The sequence below is a fragment of the Syngnathoides biaculeatus genome, chromosome 6, assembly GCF_019802595.1.
Source record: "Syngnathoides biaculeatus isolate LvHL_M chromosome 6, ASM1980259v1, whole genome shotgun sequence".
Classification (NCBI taxonomy): Eukaryota; Metazoa; Chordata; class Actinopteri; order Syngnathiformes; family Syngnathidae; genus Syngnathoides; species Syngnathoides biaculeatus.
The window spans coordinates 32879955-32900358 of record NC_084645.1 but is presented as its reverse complement, the minus strand read 5'-3'; the positions used below and the strand labels follow the sequence as shown (position 1 = coordinate 32900358).

At 41.9% G+C, this 20404-nt stretch overlaps 3 protein-coding genes and 1 long non-coding RNA gene across 9 annotated transcripts in view; 2 read left to right on the top strand and 2 right to left on the bottom strand.

Moving 5' to 3' along the window:
- Position 1: 1 nt before the first annotated feature.
- On the bottom strand, positions 2 to 2369 carry rps27l (ribosomal protein S27 like). Its single transcript, XM_061822578.1, has 4 exons — positions 2231 to 2369; positions 460 to 568; positions 284 to 394; positions 2 to 193 (listed from the first exon to the last, which is right to left on the bottom strand). Exons 1-4 carry the CDS (start codon positions 2234 to 2236, stop codon positions 165 to 167), a joined length of 255 nt encoding a protein of 84 aa, XP_061678562.1. The 5' UTR covers positions 2237 to 2369; the 3' UTR covers positions 2 to 164.
- LOC133502134 (ras-related protein Rab-8B-like) lies at positions 575 to 6679 on the top strand. Of its 6 annotated transcripts, none has more exons than XM_061822576.1 (9): positions 575 to 1805; positions 2658 to 2895; positions 4598 to 4658; positions 4737 to 4797; positions 5021 to 5098; positions 5426 to 5515; positions 5631 to 5696; positions 6417 to 6467; positions 6540 to 6679. In XM_061822576.1, the coding sequence occupies exons 2-9, from the start codon at positions 2772 to 2774 to the stop codon at positions 6630 to 6632; spliced, it is 624 nt and encodes a 207-aa protein (XP_061678560.1). In that variant the 5' UTR covers positions 575 to 1805; positions 2658 to 2771; the 3' UTR covers positions 6633 to 6679. The 6 variants fall into 6 exon arrangements, with proteins under 6 accessions (XP_061678560.1, XP_061678557.1, XP_061678559.1 ...); XM_061822573.1 differs by having other exon boundaries at positions 2584 to 2895; XM_061822575.1 differs by having other exon boundaries at positions 2581 to 2895.
- A 1336-nt stretch (positions 6680 to 8015) lies between these two features.
- The window catches only part of LOC133502137 (transient receptor potential cation channel subfamily M member 1), a 32686-nt gene continuing 20297 nt past the window's right edge, over positions 8016 to 20404 (bottom strand). Inside the window, exons 13-28 of the mRNA XM_061822579.1 lie at positions 20174 to 20308; positions 19929 to 19979; positions 19692 to 19832; positions 19573 to 19602; positions 19203 to 19495; positions 15098 to 15326; positions 14881 to 15012; positions 13359 to 13487; positions 12998 to 13126; positions 11788 to 12039; positions 11532 to 11706; positions 10437 to 10457; positions 10211 to 10355; positions 9905 to 10110; positions 9423 to 9555; positions 8016 to 9342 (exon numbers count right to left, since the gene is read on the bottom strand). Of these exons, the coding sequence (XP_061678563.1) occupies positions 8016 to 9342; positions 9423 to 9555; positions 9905 to 10110; positions 10211 to 10355; positions 10437 to 10457; positions 11532 to 11706; positions 11788 to 12039; positions 12998 to 13126; positions 13359 to 13487; positions 14881 to 15012; positions 15098 to 15326; positions 19203 to 19495; positions 19573 to 19602; positions 19692 to 19832; positions 19929 to 19979; positions 20174 to 20308 (3528 nt within the window). The remainder of the gene's footprint in view (positions 9343 to 9422; positions 9556 to 9904; positions 10111 to 10210; positions 10356 to 10436; positions 10458 to 11531; positions 11707 to 11787; positions 12040 to 12997; positions 13127 to 13358; positions 13488 to 14880; positions 15013 to 15097; positions 15327 to 19202; positions 19496 to 19572; positions 19603 to 19691; positions 19833 to 19928; positions 19980 to 20173; positions 20309 to 20404) is intronic.
- LOC133502139 (uncharacterized) lies at positions 12274 to 20365 on the top strand. Its single transcript, XR_009795371.1, has 3 exons — positions 12274 to 12341; positions 20112 to 20204; positions 20270 to 20365. It is a non-coding gene; the product is annotated as an uncharacterized LOC133502139 (long non-coding RNA).

Sequence of the window (20404 nt, the reverse complement as noted above, 5' to 3'; positions counted from 1 at the left end):
GTTGTTCCCAGCTTTTTATTGACTTAAATTCATTCATTGTATTAAAGGCAAATTTGATAGCAAGTTTAAAAAAAAAAAAAATCACCAACATGATTTGAATCCTCTGCATAGTGACATCTCAACAAGGGATTTGGCAATACACCTCTTATCAGCGATATTCCCTTTTAGTGTTGCTTCCTCCTGAAAGAACAACCTGGAAAGGCAGAGAAAGTAAAAGTTAAGCCCCAAGATACAGATGTTACTTTATTATAATGTACTAATCAATTACAAGATGAACTCCCACCTTCTGTGAGTCTGGCCTTTCCTCCTTTAGGCTGACACAAAACTGTGGAACATCCCACACACAGAACCACAGTCTGCGCATGACTGAACACAGTAGTGATCTTGTAGCAACCTGCAAAATGAAACTTTCATACATTTCTTTCGTTTGCAATTATGGGTCACTTCTTCTATGCCTACCTGGACACTTCACATCCATGAAATAGGAGTTTGGACTCTGAACGAGTCTTTTCTTTTTGTGTTGTCTTCGCTCATGTTCAATAGTGGGATGAAGAAGGTCTTTAGCCAACTAAAATGCAGACCAGGAAGTTAAAACATACCTGACATATCAGCACGGTATAGAAATATGTTAAAGCAGTACGTAGAAAGAGTACCAGTATGTAAACTAAATATGCAATGCTATGTGTGCAGAGAAAAGACAGCACATCGCCATTAAAACCTTTATTGAAATGTAATTACATAGGAGAGGGGGGGCAATCTATTTTGGGGCTCTTGGTTTTCTCAAGGCCTGAATGCAATCAGGTTAAACCAAAACATGGAATAAGCATTTTTTTTTTTAAAGATGCAGCAGTGTCGTTCCTTTAGTGCTGCTAATATCACTTGAACAAAATTAAATAAAGATGTTTCGGGAAGATTTCCTGAAGAATTGGGGTAAAACTAGGCAACAGTGGCAAATGGTGGAACAAAATACCATTTTTTGTGTGTGTGTGTGTGTGTGTATATATATATATTATCAATAGTAAAAATTGACAGCATCTTTAGAATCCTTTCATCCAGTGATTCCCAAACAGTGCCAGGGTACATTAGTGTGCCGTGAGCGCTCTTCAGGTGTGCTGTGGGAGGTTATCTATTTTTATGTAATTGCTAAAGAAAACATTTATGCCAAGAAATAATGTATCTTTATTCATCTATTTATGCCAGTGAGGCACAATGACGGACAGAACAAAAAAAAATCCTATTCTGTTAGATGGCAGGAAGTACATACAGTAATTAATCGATCCATTTTCGGTGGCATTTACTTTGTTGGTGTGCCGTGGGATTTTTCAATTGTAAAATATGTGCTTTGGCTCTATAAATGTTGGAAATCACTGCTTTAATCATCGGTTCTTTGAACATGGAACAGTGGACCCACATGTAGCCCAAAAAATACATTTGTGAAAAATAAATGTGATTTAATGCATCGTTTAGTAGTTGTCTAATTTCTTTCATTTGCGTGAGTGTATAATACTAAATCCTGATGATCGTATCAGTGTTGAACTTCTTACAAAATACAATATGGAGTGCTCATAGATGTATAGTAAATTTTCCTACAAAAAAAAAATCTGGGGGGAGGTGGGATCTGCTCTAATGGATTAATGACATTTCTCCAAAAATAAAACTCTAATCCAAACATCTAAAATGTTCCTCTTTAACACGCCTCGTGCAGGTCCTGAGTGCTTTAGGCCGGCCTTTGTAAACAGTAACGAAAAGAGAATTAAAAAAAAACAAAAAACGAGGTCTATGCAACGCTGGCTATTGTAAACACGGTGAGTGCGTTTGGAGCTTCAAACAAGATAGGAGCGACGGTTCAATCGATATTAATTACAAATAGATAATAAATTTAACGCTTGTGGACGCTCAAAGCTATCGGTGGAGTTAAGTAATGGTCCCGTGAAGAGAGAAACCCGGCGGTGACTAATTTCTGAAAAATACGGTTAATACACTGTGTGCTGCAGGCGTTCCAGCAACTAGACGTCGCCAGGCTAAAGCAAGCCTAGCAATAAACACTTGTACACAGTACACCATGTGCTCGCTCTGACTACGTACATCTCGATTCTATTTAAACGACACACACGATTTTCACGCTGTGTGAGAACTGCTTTATTACACACGCGTACGCGAGCGTTGCACGTGGAGAAAAAAAAATAAAAATAAAACAGTAGCTAGAACATGTTTAAAGTTGTTAACTTACAGGCATCTCGCCGTGTTGGCTCTTAGCGTTGTCGACGTGGGTTTCTTCTTCGTGGTGGTGGTGGTGGTGGATGACAACTGGGAGGAACTGGGATGATCATCGATCTGTTATCACGATATCTAAAGTGCTTATGATCATACCAGGAAATAAATACTGAAAGTAAATGATTATTTAAAGTCGTTTAATTATTAATTTTGATTACACGTTATCGCATGATTAGATTTGTGTAATAAGTACAAATAATTTAAAGAGGTATAAAAGCCAACCGTACAGTGATGTTACTATATATATATATTTCAGAGTCTGAATAAAAGTGATAAAAGGCATAACAAACGACGTTATGTATTTAGTAGATTTTGGTGTAGGTAAAACTACATGGACCAGAATGCAACGCGCTGCCTTACGTCAGTCTTCTCCGCACTGGCAGGCTGCCAGACCGCCTGAGACAGACAGCTGAGGACCCGAAGGACGGAAAGACGGGGGATCCCGGCCCAGTACGCCCTTTTCTTGACCTAAATCTCGGCTTGTTTTGCCGCGCGCAATGGCAAAGACGTACGATTACCTCTTTAAACTGTTGCTCATCGGTGACAGCGGCGTGGGGAAGACGTGCCTGCTGTTTCGATTCAGCGAAGACTCCTTCAATACCACCTTCATATCCACCATAGGTGAGCAAAGCGCAATTCGCCTGTCACTAATAATGCAACGCACATCTGGAGTAACTACGTGGCCGCTCTCTATCTGCATGAGTCTAATACCCGAAACAATTGCATTGACAAGGGCAGAGATTGATTGTATGCGAAGGAGAAAATGGGTGTGAGGTACATTCTAATCAGCCCGTTAGATATCTCTATCTATCTATCTATCTATCTATCTATCTATCTATCTATCTATCTATCTATCTATCTATCTATCTATCTATCTATCTATCTATCTATCTATCTATCTATCTATCTATCTATCTATCTATCTATCTATCTATCTATCTATCTATCTATCTATCCTATCTATCTATCTATCTATCTATCTATCTATCTACCTACCTACCTACTACCTACCTACCTACCTACCTACCTACCTACCTACCCAAAATCCATCCATCTATCTATCTATCTATCTATCTATCTATCTATCTATCTATCTATCTATCTTCTATCTATCTATCTATCTATCTATCTATCTATCTATCTATCTATCTATCTATCTATCTATCTATCTATCTATCTATCTATCTATCTATCTATCTATCTATCTATCTATATTTATTCAATTACAACAGTTTATTATTACTATGTTACTATTGTGATTATCTGTGCCCATCAATCCATGCCAGCAACACATGCCAAAACAATTAAACGCTCTTCCATGAAATGATACAAATGCGAATGAATCTGTGTCCCCACCTGTTGTCATTCATATAACAAAATAATAGCTTTGCGTTCAGATAAGCATCCCCATATTTTACACCGATTGTGTGAGTACCTAATTTAATGTATACCGGATCATTATTCTTTCAGTATGCATACTTTTGGGGACAGTTATGTAAGAGCCTGACCAATACGCTATTTGGGGGCAATACCAATATCCATCCATCCATTTTCTTTGCCGCTTATCCTCACGAGGGTCGCGAGGAGTGCTGTAGCCTATTCCAGCTGTCAACCGGCAGGAGGCAGCCGCACTCACAATCACACCTAGGGGCAATTTAGAGTGTCCAATTAATGCAGTAATGTAATTGTGCGGGATGTGGGAGGAAACCGGCGTGCCCGGAGAAAACCCACGCAGGCACGGGGAGAACATGCAAACTCCACACAGGCGGGGTCAGAACTGTGAGGCCAACGCTTTACCAGCTGATCCACCGTGCCACCCCAATACCAATAGTAAGTTTCTTTCGGCTTGTCCCTTTCAGGGTCGCCACAGCGTGTCATCTCCCAATGAACCCACATATATGTTTGGCACAATTTTTACGCCGGATGCCCTTCCTGAAGCAACCCTTCTCAGGGAGTGGAGGCCCCAGTGGGATACGAACCCACAACCCGTGGTTTACCAAACCAGTGCTCTAACCACTGAGCTACAGGGCACCCCATCCCCAATACCAATATTGTAGTCTAAAAACAGCTAAAATCAGACATATCGGCCAATATATCCCTCATTGATATATTGGTAATTTCGTTTGGTAACATGATGTGAGATTTTCACAGTATTAAATATGTACTAACCCTAACCCATAAACCACAGATCGAGTGAATGGTTCCTTTATTAATATGATAATACGGTATAATATTTGTCATGGTTTCATACATTAGAAACAATATGGTTCCATGAGACAATAACGAAAGTCTTGTGATTTGGACTTTGTTCACTTTAACGCAGGCATAGACTTCAAAATCAGAACAATAGAGTTGGACGGAAAGAGAGTCAAACTTCAAATTTGGTGAGTGTAATTACATTTTCATTTTTTCGATAACTGGACATTGACAATTTGTTTTGAGTTTGTTTAATTTGAACTCAGGGATACCGCAGGCCAGGAGCGCTTTCGCACCATCACGACAGCTTATTACAGAGGAGCCATGGCAAGTCCTCACTCACTCACTCACTCACTCACTCACTCACTCACTCACTCACTCACTCACTCACTCACTCACTCACTCACTCACTCACTCACTCTCACTCACTCACTCACTCACTCACTCACTCACTCACTCACTCACTCACTCACTCACTCACTCACTCACTATGCTGGAATGATGTTAGGATGGATGAAGAAACAATGATTCTTCTTTGTCCTCTTCTCAGGGAATCATGCTCGTCTATGACATCTCCAACGAGAAGTCATTTGAAAACATTAAAAACTGGATCAGGAATATCGAAGAGGTGAGCGTCAGATGGATGTGAAATGACAACTTAACATTTTTACTGTCTTCTTATTGGGGTTTAGCACGCGGCTAACTTTCCTAAACGTACAACGAGGGAAAATGTAATCAAAATAATAGCTCAGTTGTTATTTATCGAATGATATTTTGATAGGAAGGGTGAATCTCTCAGGCCTTTGTGTTCAAAAGCCACATTTGATTTTGTTAAATTGACAGATTTCTTCAAATATTTAGTTTGAACACCACTGTACCAAAAATCATTAGTTTAAATGACGTGTACCTTGTTTTAAAATGTAAATGAGTAAATGAACATGTACAAAACTCCCAGCACGCCTCCTCGGACGTTGAGAAGATGGTCCTGGGTAACAAATGTGACATGACTGACAGGCGGCAAGTGTCCAAAGACAGAGGCGAAAAAGTGAGTCCCCGTCCACCAACTGCGATTCATTGAAACATCTCATTAAGACAAACTAGCGCACATGAAATATTCATGGTCATAAATCACCACCACGTTGTTTTTCCTCCGCTTTTAGCTGGCGATTGATTACGGCGTAAAATTCCTGGAAACCAGCGCAAAGACAAGTCTGAATGTAGAGGAGGTACATCAACAGTTTTCACTTGACATTTGTCTTTGGATGACAGTATTTAACATTGCTATAGTGCAGATTCTTAAGCAACAATTTTGATTGGTTTTTAAGCGTATACAGGCTAATCCAAATTTAAATTTTCCATTTTAATCGTTGTTCCCACAGAGTAGAGAGACATGCCTGTCAGTTTAGATGCACAGTTTACTGTATGCTCCGTTTATACTGTATGTACTGTTGCTCCTTATAGCAGTTTGAAGGTTTAAAATGACTTCAACGTCAACTTCTACATCTATGCTAATATGCCAGCCTATGACGTTTCACGTTATATTTTGGCATTCAGCTAGGGTATTTTAATTAGACAAAATTTTATGACTTGCTGGAATGTTTTGGTGTTTCATTGAGTTAATTTATAGCTTGATGCGAGCACGTTTTGCCTCTTGAACTGTTCAAATGTGTCATAGTCAATGCTCAGGAATACGGTAAAGGTCTGTATTTTGCCAAACCTAAAGTTGTCTAGTATTTGGGATTTAATATTGGTGCCTACTGTGTCTCAGTAAACATGCAATATGAATTACAAACGTCCACGCATTCCCAAGTTGGAGATGTTTTTCTGCCGAGAGGCCTGGAATCAGGTCATTCGAATTTTTCAAGCTTATCGAGGTCACTAGCGAAAATCCCTGCCCATCTCTGTAGCGTATTCGGTATTTAACATCTTGTTTTGATTTGAATTAGGCATTTTATACCATGGGAAGAGATATTCTCCACAATCTGAGCTCAAAGACAGTAAGTACTTACAGTTCACTCGTTACCTTTGACTTTTTTTGACAGTAATATGATTTATGTTTTCATTATAAGACTGAAAACACTGCAGGGGGATCTGGAAAAGCAGTCAAGATCACGGAGAAAAAGTCCAAGAGGATCAAATTCCTCAAGTGCACGCTCATCTAGACCACCTGCTGAACGCTCTTGCGTGACTTTGCTATTTTGGGGGAGGCGCGCTCTTTGCTCCTCAGTCTAACTGTGGAGGGGGCACCTCAGCCCCCGGCTCAAGCCCACGGGTTCCCACACAAGAGCTCGTCCGACATGAAGACGCTCGATGGGGAACTGAGGTCTGAAACTGTGACGGTCAGTTGCGGTTTATTTGTAGCTGACGCCTCCCAGGAGTTTTGCTCTCTGTTTCGACATTACCTCGGTTGTTCAACTTAGCAAACCATAGTATTCTTATATATTTACAATAACAAATGCCTCACGTTTATTCACTTTGTAGCACTTGTTTTCTACCTTGTGCCGTATTGACCACGAGGATGCTGTGTGACGTGCATATCAAGTCCCAGCAATGATTGTATTTGTGTGTGTAAGTTCATGACTTGAAGGCATTAGGAATTGATGTATAAATGTATAAAGTTAATGTGTTGTATTTTTTCCCCCTTTTTAAAATAACTTATTACTGACAAAATAGAAGAGTTCCTCCATTGGGAGCAGTGAATCCATGTTGTAGTGCCGTTGTCAGTATTTATTTGCATGAGTGCGGTTGGAATATTAAGCACATTGTACACAAAAGAAAGGAATGCTCATAGTCGGAATATGAACGTGATTGTTCAAGTACACGTGAAAAGTTCATGTCAGTGAAATATGTGTCGACACCGAGAAGGCTTTCTTCACATTAAAAGAAAAAAAATTCAGGAAAGGTGTGATGTCAATGAGTGAATTGTTCAGTTTTCAGACAAAGTGGGGGCAGTCCTAGCCACATATGAACAAAGCGGATATAAAACTGTCAAAACAAGTAATGCTCAAAGGGGGCTTTTGTAGACCAATGTGTGACAAAACCAAGATGTCTTTTTTTTTTTTCATGAAATCAACACTTTCATACTAAATCCATATTAGAGTCACTATGGAACACATGGGACCTTTAATATGACTATTTTTAAAATAACATTGCCCCTTTTGTTGTCATAGTATACACTAACTTTGACTCATCACATTTTAACTTTAGTCTCATTTTCCCCCCTCATAATCTCACAACTTCATTCTCAGAACGTTACAATTTAAAAAAAAATTGGGGTTAGGCAGTATTATGAAATTTTGAAAACTTGATTTCTTTCCTAATAGCATTAAAATGATATTCTTTCAACATTGCCACTTTCCCCCTCCCATCTATTACTCTAACTTTACAACTTTTTTGTATTTAACACGCTTTCAGTCTGGCCCCAATAATCCTTCGTATCACCGACATGAACAGAACGACTTGACAGCTTTGGACGAATAAGCCTGCACCCACGAATGCTTGGGTGCGAAACTTGGAGGTTGTTTACGACCACGGAATTTTAGATGTCATTTCATTTCACGAGCGTCATCATCTGTCTGATGTGCCGGCCCTTCACAGCCGTCCACGACGTGCCTCTCACTGCTAGACGCTCTCTTGCCTCTTGCTTTGTGATCATTCGCGTCCCAACTGAGAGACCTGTGCGAGGACAGGTACTTATCTTCAGCGACGGTCAGATACCGAGCGCCGTCCGACATGTTTCTCTTCACCCTCGTCGTTATCTGTTCTTCTGTGAGCTCGGTTGTAGTTTCTTCACTTTTTGCCGGAACTGGAGCGATCCCATCATTGGCTTGAGACTCTACCACAGGTGTGGTGGTCTGAAACTGCTGGATGGTCCTTCTGACTGTTGACACTTTTGGAATGTGACCAACAGTGCTAGGGTGCACTGTATACTCAAGGTCTGCAGGCCATTGTTTGGGAGTTTTGGCCGCTTGCTCCACGAAGGACGTGTAGTCTTGGGCGTTGAGCTCGTCATCAAGCGCCTCAGCTGGGCTGTAAATAATACTGCTCATCGCCCTCCTCTTTGTAAGGGGGGATGTTTGGCTCGGGCTCTCGATGGGGACATCCCTCAAGGATTTGGTCCTTTTTGGGCAGGAGAGGTTTTCAGGAAGCAGTTGGGCTTTTTTGGTGTCTTCAGTGGGCTCCTCGGGTTCATCGGGAGGGCTGATGATGATGGTGCTCATGCTCCTCCTCTTAGTCAAAGGACTGGTGGCTGGCACTTCAGCCGGATAATGTCTCAGTGATTTTGTTCGTTTTGGTGGGGAGGATGGCTTGAGTTTGTTCTTGTCTGCGATTCGATCAAGGACCTGCGAGCTTCCGAGTATATCCTTGTTGGCTAAGGTGTCGTAGCTTGATCCTGCACTCACTTGCTTGGGTTCACATGGCGAGATAAGGATGTCCACACAAGAGCTGGGCCTCGTTCGGCACAGGCTGCCGACTTCTATGGTCTGAGCACTGTCCTTCACGTTCAGAGCGCATGTGCTGGCAGCTTGACTTTTCTCTCTTTCCGGGCAACTTTTCACCTGGTCCTCTGCATCCCTGTGCTTGGTTGCAAACTCCTCCATGTCCATGTGGAAGCGGTAGAGGCTGTAACCATCAGCGCTATTGATGCTGCCCTGGCGAACTAGAGAAGAGGGATCACACACTGAGGAATTGCGCGAATGAGTCCTGGTCAGCTCCAGTCTGTCCACCCCCGCCAGCTTTTCCAAGGCGAGCGCCATTCGACCGTGGATCTCCTCCAGTTGGGCCAGACGGAGATCCACCGTTTGCAGGGAAGCCTTCATGGTGTTCTCCCTCTCGTTGACCTCCTCCAGGCGCATGGACATGTTCTCAACTCTTTAAAGAACACCAGAGCGATTGTGAGCCACCTGTACTTCTAAGTCAAGTTACCAGCGTACTTGTGAAAGAGGGCTCACCTTTCTGAGGTCACCTTGATTCGTTCGTCACTCGAGGACTGCTGCTCGTCTTCCTTTTCTCGAAAATATTCCTCCACGCACTGTTCTTCAAACTCGTACAGATTCTTCAGTTCCTCGGGATTCAGTCTTAGCTCTTTGAGAAAACAAATAACAGCAGCGGATCACTGAAGTCATGTCAAAGCACACGTTGGCACACCTAAACAATACAACAAGATACAGCACAAGAACCATATGAAACAATACAACGTAATGTTCTTCCAAATGTTAACTACTTCAATCAGACTGAGGGATGCTGATGTGACTGAAGCGGTAGTGATCATATTTTTTCAACCTGTTTCACAACCAACAATAGTGCTGGTATTATGTTTGGTAAACACAAACAAGCCAATCACTTTGTCTTCTACTAACTTAACACAATTGTCCCTCCCCTTATTGCGAGCCAGTGCCGAATGCGACAGACAAGATTTCGTGTGGGTCTTAACTGAGGCCGCGGTCCTTCTCGTCAAGTTCTCCGTCTTGCTTCTTCCTGAAGCAGCGTCGAAAGAGCCTGCTGAAGAGGATGTAGAGGTGGCTGAAGATGATGAGCGGCGGGGGCAGGATGGGCCGGTCGTGGAACGTCATGATCAGCTGGTAGCGCTGGAACTTCCACACCTGGTTGGAGATGGACTTGACCTCGAAGAAGGTGTTGCTGCGGAATGTCCGCACACGAGTACGTTTACAGCTTATTGGATGATAACATGGTGTAAAGGGGGCTTCACTTTATTGCTAATACGGAAGTCTGCGTTTACTTGAAGACAGCAATGAGCAGGTTGACCAGTAGAATATTGGCCACGAGAAGGTAACAGGCCATAATGGCAGGTGTGAGCCAGGCGCCGGGAATGCACGGCGGCAACTTCTTCCCGTCTTCGTCATACAAATGTTCGCCACAGGGAGCTGTGAGGGCGAAAAAGACGTTGTAGTCATTACTAGCGTTCTTAGTAGGATCGATTTGAATTTGTTTGAAGGGATACTCACGGTTGATTTCCATCGCGTAGACTAAGGAGGAAAACACAGCGACACGAGAGAAGGCGTTATAAAAGATCAATAAGATTTGCACATCATCCTTCTGTCATGATCAAGTCTGTGTCCAAGCAAGAGTGGACTGGTCTCCAATTTGGCAGTACACCACGAGCGCAAGATAATAAAAGGATGCTTTAAAACGCAATCTTAACATTGACTGTCTTCACCCTGACAGAAGAGGCATTGACAAAAAAAATTAACTTGAGGCAGATGATCGTGTTTGCGAGATGACGCCCACCTTATGTGTTTAATTATTGTTTTTAAAAAATGCAAGCGCATCTCCAAAATGTGAATATTACAGAAACATTTTCAATTTAAAAAGTGAAACTATGGAGATTGACTAGACAGAGTGAAATCGTTCATGATTGTATTTGTTGTCATTTTGATGATTATTGCTTCCAGCTAATGGATATTCAGAATCTACCCCGTCAAAAAAAAATGAATATAACAGAAACAATTGAAATGATGCTTAGTATAGAAATGGTGGGAATTGGCCCCCTAAAAAGCATTTTCCTGTTTAATGTATCTAAATCATATGCTGTATAAGCTTCAGTTTTTGAATAGAACCAATGAAATAAATGTACTTTTCTATGATATTCAAATTTATTGAGCTGAACCAGTATTTTATATAGGCTCACATCATTCTAATAAGACTATGGATAATAAACACAAGAAGAGATTATGTTTTTTTTCAACTAAATTATTTTCAAAGGGATGGGAGATTCTCTCTCTAAATGTTCTTAACTCCTGTTTCAAAAATGAAACGCAATAAGAAAATATTACATTGGGATCAAAGAGCCTCACTGAGCAATTTTTTGCAGGCTCAAAATATAAACACTTTCCATTGTTGATCAAAACTGAAAATTACTGGTATTCACTTTGTCAAGGTCAAATCCTCTTGACAAAATCGCCATTTGATCGCACACGTGTACTGTGGCCAGTGCGTGTGCATATTCCGATAAAGGGAAGTAAAGCATCACAGAATATGTGAATATGTGATCATCTGCCTAGAATCAGGAAACAGAATCTTACTATGAATTCTAGTCTTACGGTCTATCGAGTCAGCAAAAACCTCCCCATAGATCATCCAGTAGGGCATATAGAAAATATTTCTCGCCAGGCGCCAGGTGGGCTCCTCGTCGGGGTGGAGGATGGCTTGGCGGGCCACCCCGAAGCTCATGAGGACCACCAGCATGATGACCACAAAGTACATCATATCGATCATCTGAAAGACACGCGGATGATTCACGCGGATGATTGTCACAAACGAACCGGTTGTGAGTTTTGTTGTGTTCTTGAGACCTACCATCTTCCCTATCATCATCACATAGGGCCCCAGGTATTTGTTCACGCCGAAGATGTCCAGTACACGGATGTACCAGAAGATGATGTCTATGCAGTAGATGACTCTACCGTAGCCCATGTAGGGCTCACGCTGTAGCCTGAGCATGAGGCCCAGGAGGAAGGTGGAGATGGCCACCAGGTCGGTGATGTTCCAGTACTCCTCCAGCCACACGCTTATCTTCTGTTTTAGCTTGCCGGGCTCTGACATCAGGATCTCCAGATGGGAAACAAATAGAGCCACTAAGAACTACAGTGGGCCGATGACATTTTCTTGCCAATTTTAAGTTAAGCACAAATTAGAAATGTATATATTTCATGAGGAATACTGGTCTAAATGAAGGTTTAGTCCCAATTTTGACACATAGGGGGCAGTCCTTTGTTGCACTAAGAACTTTTTCTCATTAATCAGGTCCACATGACCAACTTCCATTTCCAAGATGGCCCCACCCATGAAACCAGGCTTCATCTTGTCAGAAAGTGGAAATTCAGAGATTGATAGAAGACTCAGAAAACATAGTAAGTCGTCATTTTGAATGACTACCAGTGTGTATGGATATTAGGATAAGAGAAAGTTATTCAGTGTTTTTTGCTAAAATATTGATGAGATTTGACGGCTGTTTGGATTTAGATCACACCCTAAAAGACCTAGATGACACTAACAAGGATCCACCCTATAAAATTGAATTTGGTGATACCTAGTTTGTGGATAAAAGCGGAATCACTATGATCCAATATGTATATTCAACATGATCCAAGCTCAAATAGCTCAGTGGTTAGAGCATTGGTTTGGTGAACCAGGGCTCGTGAGCTCGTTTCTCACTGGGCCTCCACTCCCCAAGAGGGGTTGCGTCAGGAAGGGCATCTGGCGTGAAAACTGTACCAAACAAATATGAGGTGACCCCTAATGCGACGAGCCGAAAGAAAGTGTGTATCCAGGTGCAAAAATGCTCATAATTTGATTCAAACTCTGTCACTACAAGTATTCAGAAGTACTCATTTCCATATAAATCACCAAGATATAAATGACCCAGATTTTATTGCTGCCATAAAAACTTCAAATGACTGTCTTGCAAAATGACAAAAACAATATTGTAATTAACCAGGGCGCGAATATCTTAGTTGAGAGATCAATAAAAACATCACCCGGGATAGTAAAACTTCATTGCGTTCACCTGTCTGACTTTTTCACTGCCGAGGGTAAGGATGTAAGCAATGACGGTCCACTCTTGTAAAGATGGCCATCGCTCCATCTTCACCAGGATGATGTAGTTGTATAACATAAGATAGCCCAGATAGCAGATCTAGAAGAGGAATAACACACATAGAAAATAAGATTTATTTTTTCCTTACTCCATCAACAAACGAGCTGGCCCATCCATAAGTGTTAAAAATCAAAGGTAGCACTTGAGTACAAAGGTTTCCCTGCAGCTGCCATGAACTTTGGACCAAGCACCACCAAGCAAGCAGTCAAGCAGCAAGAGTACACATTTAACACTAAGAGAACGTTTGCAAATGTTTCAGATGAAAATTTACCGTGTTGAACCAGAATTTGGTAAATGGGGCATCATAAAATTCAAATAATCTTTTGCCGACGGGGATTTTGCGGACGTTTGCGCTGCCTTCCTCTTCATCGCCTCTACGGGAAGTGGCGTCGTTAGGGTCCTACAACATAGAGAAAAAGAACTTAAAAAAGATCTTATAAACCTTAAAAATGTCCCTTTCTATTATGGTCTAGATAGCCACTTCTGACCAAAGATACAGCACAGAAGTTGTGAGCAAGTGCTGTCCTTCAGAACTGAAGGAATTAATCAAATAAATGAATACATGAAAATGAAATTCAAATTAAAAAAAAAAAAAAGACAGACGCTGTGCCACTAAGAATCCGGGGGTGGTTTGTTCCTTTGATGTTATATTGACAACTCAAACTGTGAAAATAAAATCAATTTTCATAACCTTATTCAGATCCTACCAAAAGGGTCCTTTTTCATTTTGTGTCTGTGTGTGTGTGTGTATGGTTCACCAAGCTGCCCCTCATACTGTCCAATTCCCCCATGCCAACCGTCAAGACCTTCAAGTTCCTAGGAATTATAGTCTCTGAGGAGCTGAAGTTGGAGACCCACATCAACTCCATCCTCAAAAAAGGCCCAGCAGAGGATATATTTCCTGTGGCTTTTAAGGAAGCTCGCCACGCCTCAGGAGCTGTTGAGGAAGTTCTACACAGCAAACATTGAATCAGTCCTATGTTCAGCCATCACAGTCTAGTTTGGTGCCATGAAAAAACAAAAAAAACAAAAACAAACTCCCAACTGCAAAGAACAATCGGGACTTCCAGAAAAAAATTCTGTAATCTCCCACCCACCCTTGGGAACTTTGACGCTGCCAGAACTAAGACAAGTGCATGTGACATTCGCTTGTTCCCTCAAAATCCTGCTCACCAACTCTCCAATCTCCTTCCCTCGGTTTGGCACTATCAATCATCCATCCATTTTCTTCGCTGCTTATCCTCACGAGCATCGCGGGGCGTGCTGGAGCCTATCCCAGCTGTCAACGGGCAGGTTACACCATGAAGTGGTTGCCAGCCAATCGCAGGGCTCATAGAGACAGATAACAGTCATACTCACAATCACACCTGGGGACAATTTAGAATGTCCAATTAATGTTTCATGTTTTTCATATGTGGGAGAAAACCAGAGTGCCCGGAGAAAACCCACGCAGGCAAGGGGAGAACATGCAAACTCCACACAGGCGGGTCCGGGATTGAACCCTGGACCTCAGAACTGTGAGGCCAATGCTTTACGATCTGATCCACCATGCCGCCCACTATTGATCAATGTAAACTAAAACTAGCAGACATTCCAAGAGCTTGTGTCAACAGTGTTTTTTAATACATAAATATTAAGTATATTAAAAATGTATGTCCATTGTCAGACTGGAAGAGCTCCAACTACAGGAGAAAAATTCAGTGTGTGTTTTTGAAATAGCAAATAAAGAGGATTCTGATTTTGAAACACAGCATCTCAGAATGCAGGAAGAATTTGAACACATGGAGCAAGACCTTGCTGGATTTCGTGTCATCATCTTTTTCTTTTGCCTCTTCTTTGGCTCCTGGCGCAATGTAGGACATATCATCCCCGAGACGGAAGTCCAGCAGAAGAATCAGTGGTGGAAAGATAATTCCCAAAATGACCTATTTTTAAAAAAGGAAAAAAACTGGCATGAGATTACCGTTAACATCTGCATGTTCTCTTGGGTAAGATACTCCACACGAGGACCTTTAGGCCTGGGTTCTTGCCGATCCTCAAGCAGCCCATCCACATGTCTGTGAGCAACATCTGGCTGCAGGTGTGGGCGATGAAGTCTCGTTGCTTGGCGGCCACGGCTAACTTCAGACAGGTGGAGTTACTCCAGTTCACCAGCTCGTAGGTCAGCAGCTTCATGGCCACTTGCTCGTCGTGCTTGTACGACTGGTCCAGCAGCTCGTAGGCCAGCTGGCCGAACTCCCTACAACGGAAGAACAAAATGATAAAAATCTGAAGAAACTCATCTATTCATTTCCCACAGGGTTCGTCATCAAGAGGAAATTTGGATAGCACAATTCAATAACAAGGTCATTCAAAGTACTTTACAAAACGTACAAAAGTAACATTGCAGATTTGGATCTTTGTTAAAATGCAACTGAGAACCGGTGTGTCTTCAACCTGGATTTAAATACATTAAGTCTTTCATCTGATCTGAAGCTTTCTGGGAGTGTGTTTCCAGACTTGTGGAGCATAAAAGCTGAATGCAGCTTTTCCATGTCTGGCTCTGACTCTGGGAAATGATAAAAGAAAAAAAAAAAACTGATCCAGATGACCTGAGGGGTGTTAGAAAGTAATTGGGCTGTAAAAAAATAACACCTTTTCATTGACCTTACTTAAAAATGGGGGATTCAAGATTGGCCTGTAGGTATTCATTTGTGTCTTGACAAGATTGTCCCTTTTCAGCAGAGGTCTAAATCCTGCGGTCTTTTCATGGCTCTGGAAACTTTCCTGACGTTAAGGACAGGTTTACGATCAGGAACAAGTGTGACTCAAAAATCTTTGAGACCTTTTTGAAAAAAACCTGTTGTCAGGATGTCTAAACAGTAAGGGGAGGAGTTCAGCTGACATAAAGTCTCCTCCAGGTCTTTGGTGTTGATGGGCTGAAACTGTCATGGTGTTCAAACCGTTTTTTGGTGGACATGGTACATATGCTGAATGTGCTGCTGGTGTACCAAATGCTTGACAAATGTTTTTGATTTTGTTTGTGAAAAATTTGGTAAAGTCATTGCAGGCCTCGGTGGAATGAAGTTCAATTTCCTCTGACACAGGAGGGTTTGTTAGCCTGTCAACTGTAGCAAATCAAGCTCGAGCATTATGACCGTTTTTGATGATGATATCAAAGGAGAGTTCTTTGCTTTAATCACTTGTCAATTATAAGAGAACCTGGAGATTTGTTTTCCTCCATCTGCATTCAGCTTCCTCCTTTTTTCCATTTTTCGCTGATGTAGAATTTCGCCACAGAAACTTCTTCCTTCCAGAGATAACCTTCACCCTAATGGGAGCAATAGCGTCTATAACATTTAACATTTCAGTATTGGAGTTACTGACGAGGTCATTGACTGAACCCTTGGACGGGACAAATGTCAAAGAGAAAACCTGATTAAAGATTTCACTGCTGTTTTCAGTCAAAGATCATTTTGTGATCGTGGCTTTTGAGAAGTTTGTGGACCCTGAAATTGTACTCTCAAAGAAAACACTGGAGTGATCGGACTTAGCCACATTGGACACAGTAACCTTTTAAAGGGTCAAACCCTTAGAGATCAGTAAGTCTTGAGTGTCCCATAAAGAGTCAGCCTAAAGTTCTCCAGAGTACTACTCAGGTCTTTAGTCCCTTTATCGTGGGGGTTGTCCACATGGATGTTAAAATCACCAACAATAATCACACAGTCAAAATCAACAAAGATCACAAACAGCAGTTCACTGAAATCATCAAAAAAAAGTCTGCACAGTATTTAGGGGACCAGTAATCATTAAGAAACAGGATGAGGCCTTCAACACTACAGCCACGTATTCTAAAGACTGAAAACTTCCAGGAGATAACTTCTGACATCAAGATGATTTATGAAATAAGACTGCGACCCCGCCTCCTTTCCTGCTCACTCTGGCCTGACTGATAAAATTATAACCAGGTGGAGTTGACTCAATGAGAGCAGCTGGACTGTTATTTTGGTCTAGCCAAGTTTCGGCTCAAAACATAAAATTTAGGGTGTGCTCAGTGATAAAGACATTAATTAGAAATGTTTTCCCAGCTAAAGACTTGACATTTCATAAAGCCAACTTAAGTCTTTTCGAGGTAGTATCGTTTGCCCCCTTGTCTTTGGCAGCAGTCTGTGGCACACAAGGGGCATTTACTTTATTTAAAGATCTTTTAGGGTACAGCTCTCTGTGTTTTGACTGGGCTACGTTTCTCCTTCTGTCACTTCAAAGTACAGAAATTTTAAAACCTTCTAATGAAGAGGGTCGAATTGAGTTCATCTTCAAGGTTTTTGCTGAGCTTCGTTTGGTCCTCTCTGTGAGATAACTCCTTGTTTATCTCTGCCTTGGCCCGGAGCACAAATGTGTGACGTAGGAAATAAAATATGATGGAGGTGAACGGTTTCACCCCTGACTCGTTAAAATGTAATCCATTTGCCTTAAAAAGATGCCAGTGTTCCAAAAAAAATGTTAAAACGATTAATAAAATACACTGAATGGTCGGGACATGCCGATAAAAGCCATTTATTTAGTGCCAACAACATACTGAATCTTTCCCCTCCTCCTCTGATGCGTGGTACCGATCCACTAATGAAAACAGCTTCACTCAGCGACCTCACTCGGTTTAATAGTCCAATAAAGTCACATTTTAGAACCTCAAATTGTTTCTTGGACACATCGTTTGACCCTGTATCAGAACACCGTTTGTCACAGTGGTGTAGTCATCTGCAATTTTAAGAATTCCCTCCTTCAGATCGTTGACCAAATCCTGAGGGTAGCAGAGAACTTTAGTGTTCTTACTGCACACCCTTTGTACTTCATTTACGGGGGAGTCACCCACAATCAGTGTCTCATGACTTTCCCTGTGGCCTTTTACTTTTTTAATGTTTTCAGGCCTTGCCTTGTTACATCGGGATGACTGGTCATCTGATCGAGATCTAGAGTCCTTTGATAGAGGAGCAAATCTGTTCTGCAGTTTTACACTTGGTTGTTTTGAAGGTTTGTTGTTAACCTTCCCATTCTCTGTGGTCCGGTCCTGTTTTCTCTCGCGCACAGGAGTAGAAGAGTTCCTCTGTCTTGTAGGAAGTGAAGGCCAATCAGTTTTCACATAGTTCAGCTTGCTGTGCCCGGCCTGTGATATGTCCTCCCACTTCCAGAAGACATGATTTACTTTTAGGTTTTGCACCAGGTCCAGGGAGGATTATCATTTGATGATTTAGTGTGATGCACAAAGTCTGCTTTGTTGGTCGTCTTATCTGTGCTCCATGGCTACGTGTTAGCTTGCTAATCTCCACTGTTATGAGTCAATGGCAAGGTTGTTTGTTTCCCACCCAGTCCATTTACCTCCACATTCACTTCTAAGCAATACATTTTCATCTCCAGTACTGCAATGTTCTGCAGGAGGATGCAGTAATCCGCTCCGCATTTTCCGCTTTGGGGAACTCCACGTGAAGTCGGTAGCCGTCACGGCTGTACACGGCATTCTCCACGTCCCTTGGGTCCTCGAACTGCACGAAAGCAGATGGCAGTCCTCCTCGTCGGTTCTTTAGATCGATATCGCGGATGGAGCCGTACTTGTAGAACAGATCTTTGACGTCCTTGGAGCGGATGTCGGGTAGCAGGTTGCCGACGTAGATGCGGCAGTTCTTGCTCCCTGCGGGTCCGTGGATAATACCTCGACTAGACATGCTAGCTAGCGCACAATGTTCAATGTACTATTTTACCATGGTGTAGATGAAAAGAAAAATGGACTATGGGTTATTTCAATGGAAGCGTTAGCTAAATATATGTTGGAGGGAAAAAGAGATCGAGATTGAGTGATCCATTTTCCATACTTTTCCAGTATATAAGTATGTAAAAATAAAATTCCATGTTTTTCCATACTTTCCATATTTGTGTAGTAACCTTGGCATCTCTTGACAAACCATTCACATTGACACTCACACCTATGGACAATTTAAAGTCTTTGATTAACCTGAGAATTCGATTGTTATAAGTATGTGACTCAGTGAGTCAGTAAACTGCAGTAATAACAGCTAGAATAGGGGATAAAGGATAACAAATATAGAGTTTAGAAACAAACAAATTCAATCAGGACACTCACTTTGAGTTGTTCTCCAGGTCTTGAGAGATGTCGTCCACGAGCTCGCTCTCGGAGCACTCGTGGGCCATGGCCTTGAACAGTTTGCAGGCCACCAGGGCCTTAGCCATGGCCTCTTCGCCACGCTGCCACAGGAAGAGTGACATCTTCTGGCGCTTCATCAGCACGGCCCACAGCATCAGCTCGTGGAAAGGATACTTGAAGCGACACACCTCCGGGTCGTCCACGTCGATCTCCACCTCTTCCTCCTTTTTCTTCTTCGCCTTTTTCTTGCCTTTTGGTCGAGGTTCGTCATCCTGCAAAGCAGAAAAATAAGAGATGTTCTTCCACAATGTTGCCATTTTATGTTTGGCTGCAGGAAAAAATGCTTCACCTCCATCCCGAGAAGCTTGAGAGCTTTGGGCTGAGAAAACAGGGCACACGGTCATTAGAATCAAACCGATACATGACTCTTAACCAATTTTTTTTTTAATCCACTACACCCATGCGCACCCTTTTAAGTCCATACAAAGTATTGTAGAGGTTGCGGAAAGCCTTCCTGGTGTAATTGCTCCTGTAAGCTCCGCCCATGAGGTACTCCAACACCAAGCCGATGTCAATCAAGGTGATCTGGTAATCTGGGGGGAGGTTTCCCTGCAAAGAAATCATTCAGATTGGCTGCAATAACACTCTTTACACAATAACATGCTCAAAATGAATCATCAACATTGAGCAAAATGATTATTTTACCTTTTTAACATCTCTAACGACAGCATGCAGAGTATTTGCAGGCCCAAGTTTCTAAGAGGAGAAACAAAAAACAAGTCGAAAATAGCCAATAGTTGTATCCCTCTTCAAACTTGGAGCGCAATTCTGCACATTTTAAGTGAACACACTCATTGTGATTCTTTTAAAGACGGTGTTTCGCTACAGTGCTTTTAGGATCCCCTGAAAACCCCTGTTACCAGTGAGGGCAAAGAACATTACTGGCCCACCGTGTTGTACAACTCCTCCAGTCTGGGAATGGTGAGGAAGTGATGAATATTGACGCCATTTTCCAGAAGGAGCTTGACAAAGTCCACTCTGTCCAGCACAAGAGCGTCCATCATGGCCTGTTCCAGAGAATTTACCTGCCGAAAAAATATAGTAATATTGTTCATTACTAGTTAGAAATCTTACAACCTGAGGTACATTTTTTTTTTTTTTTTTTGAAAGTTCAGTTTTAC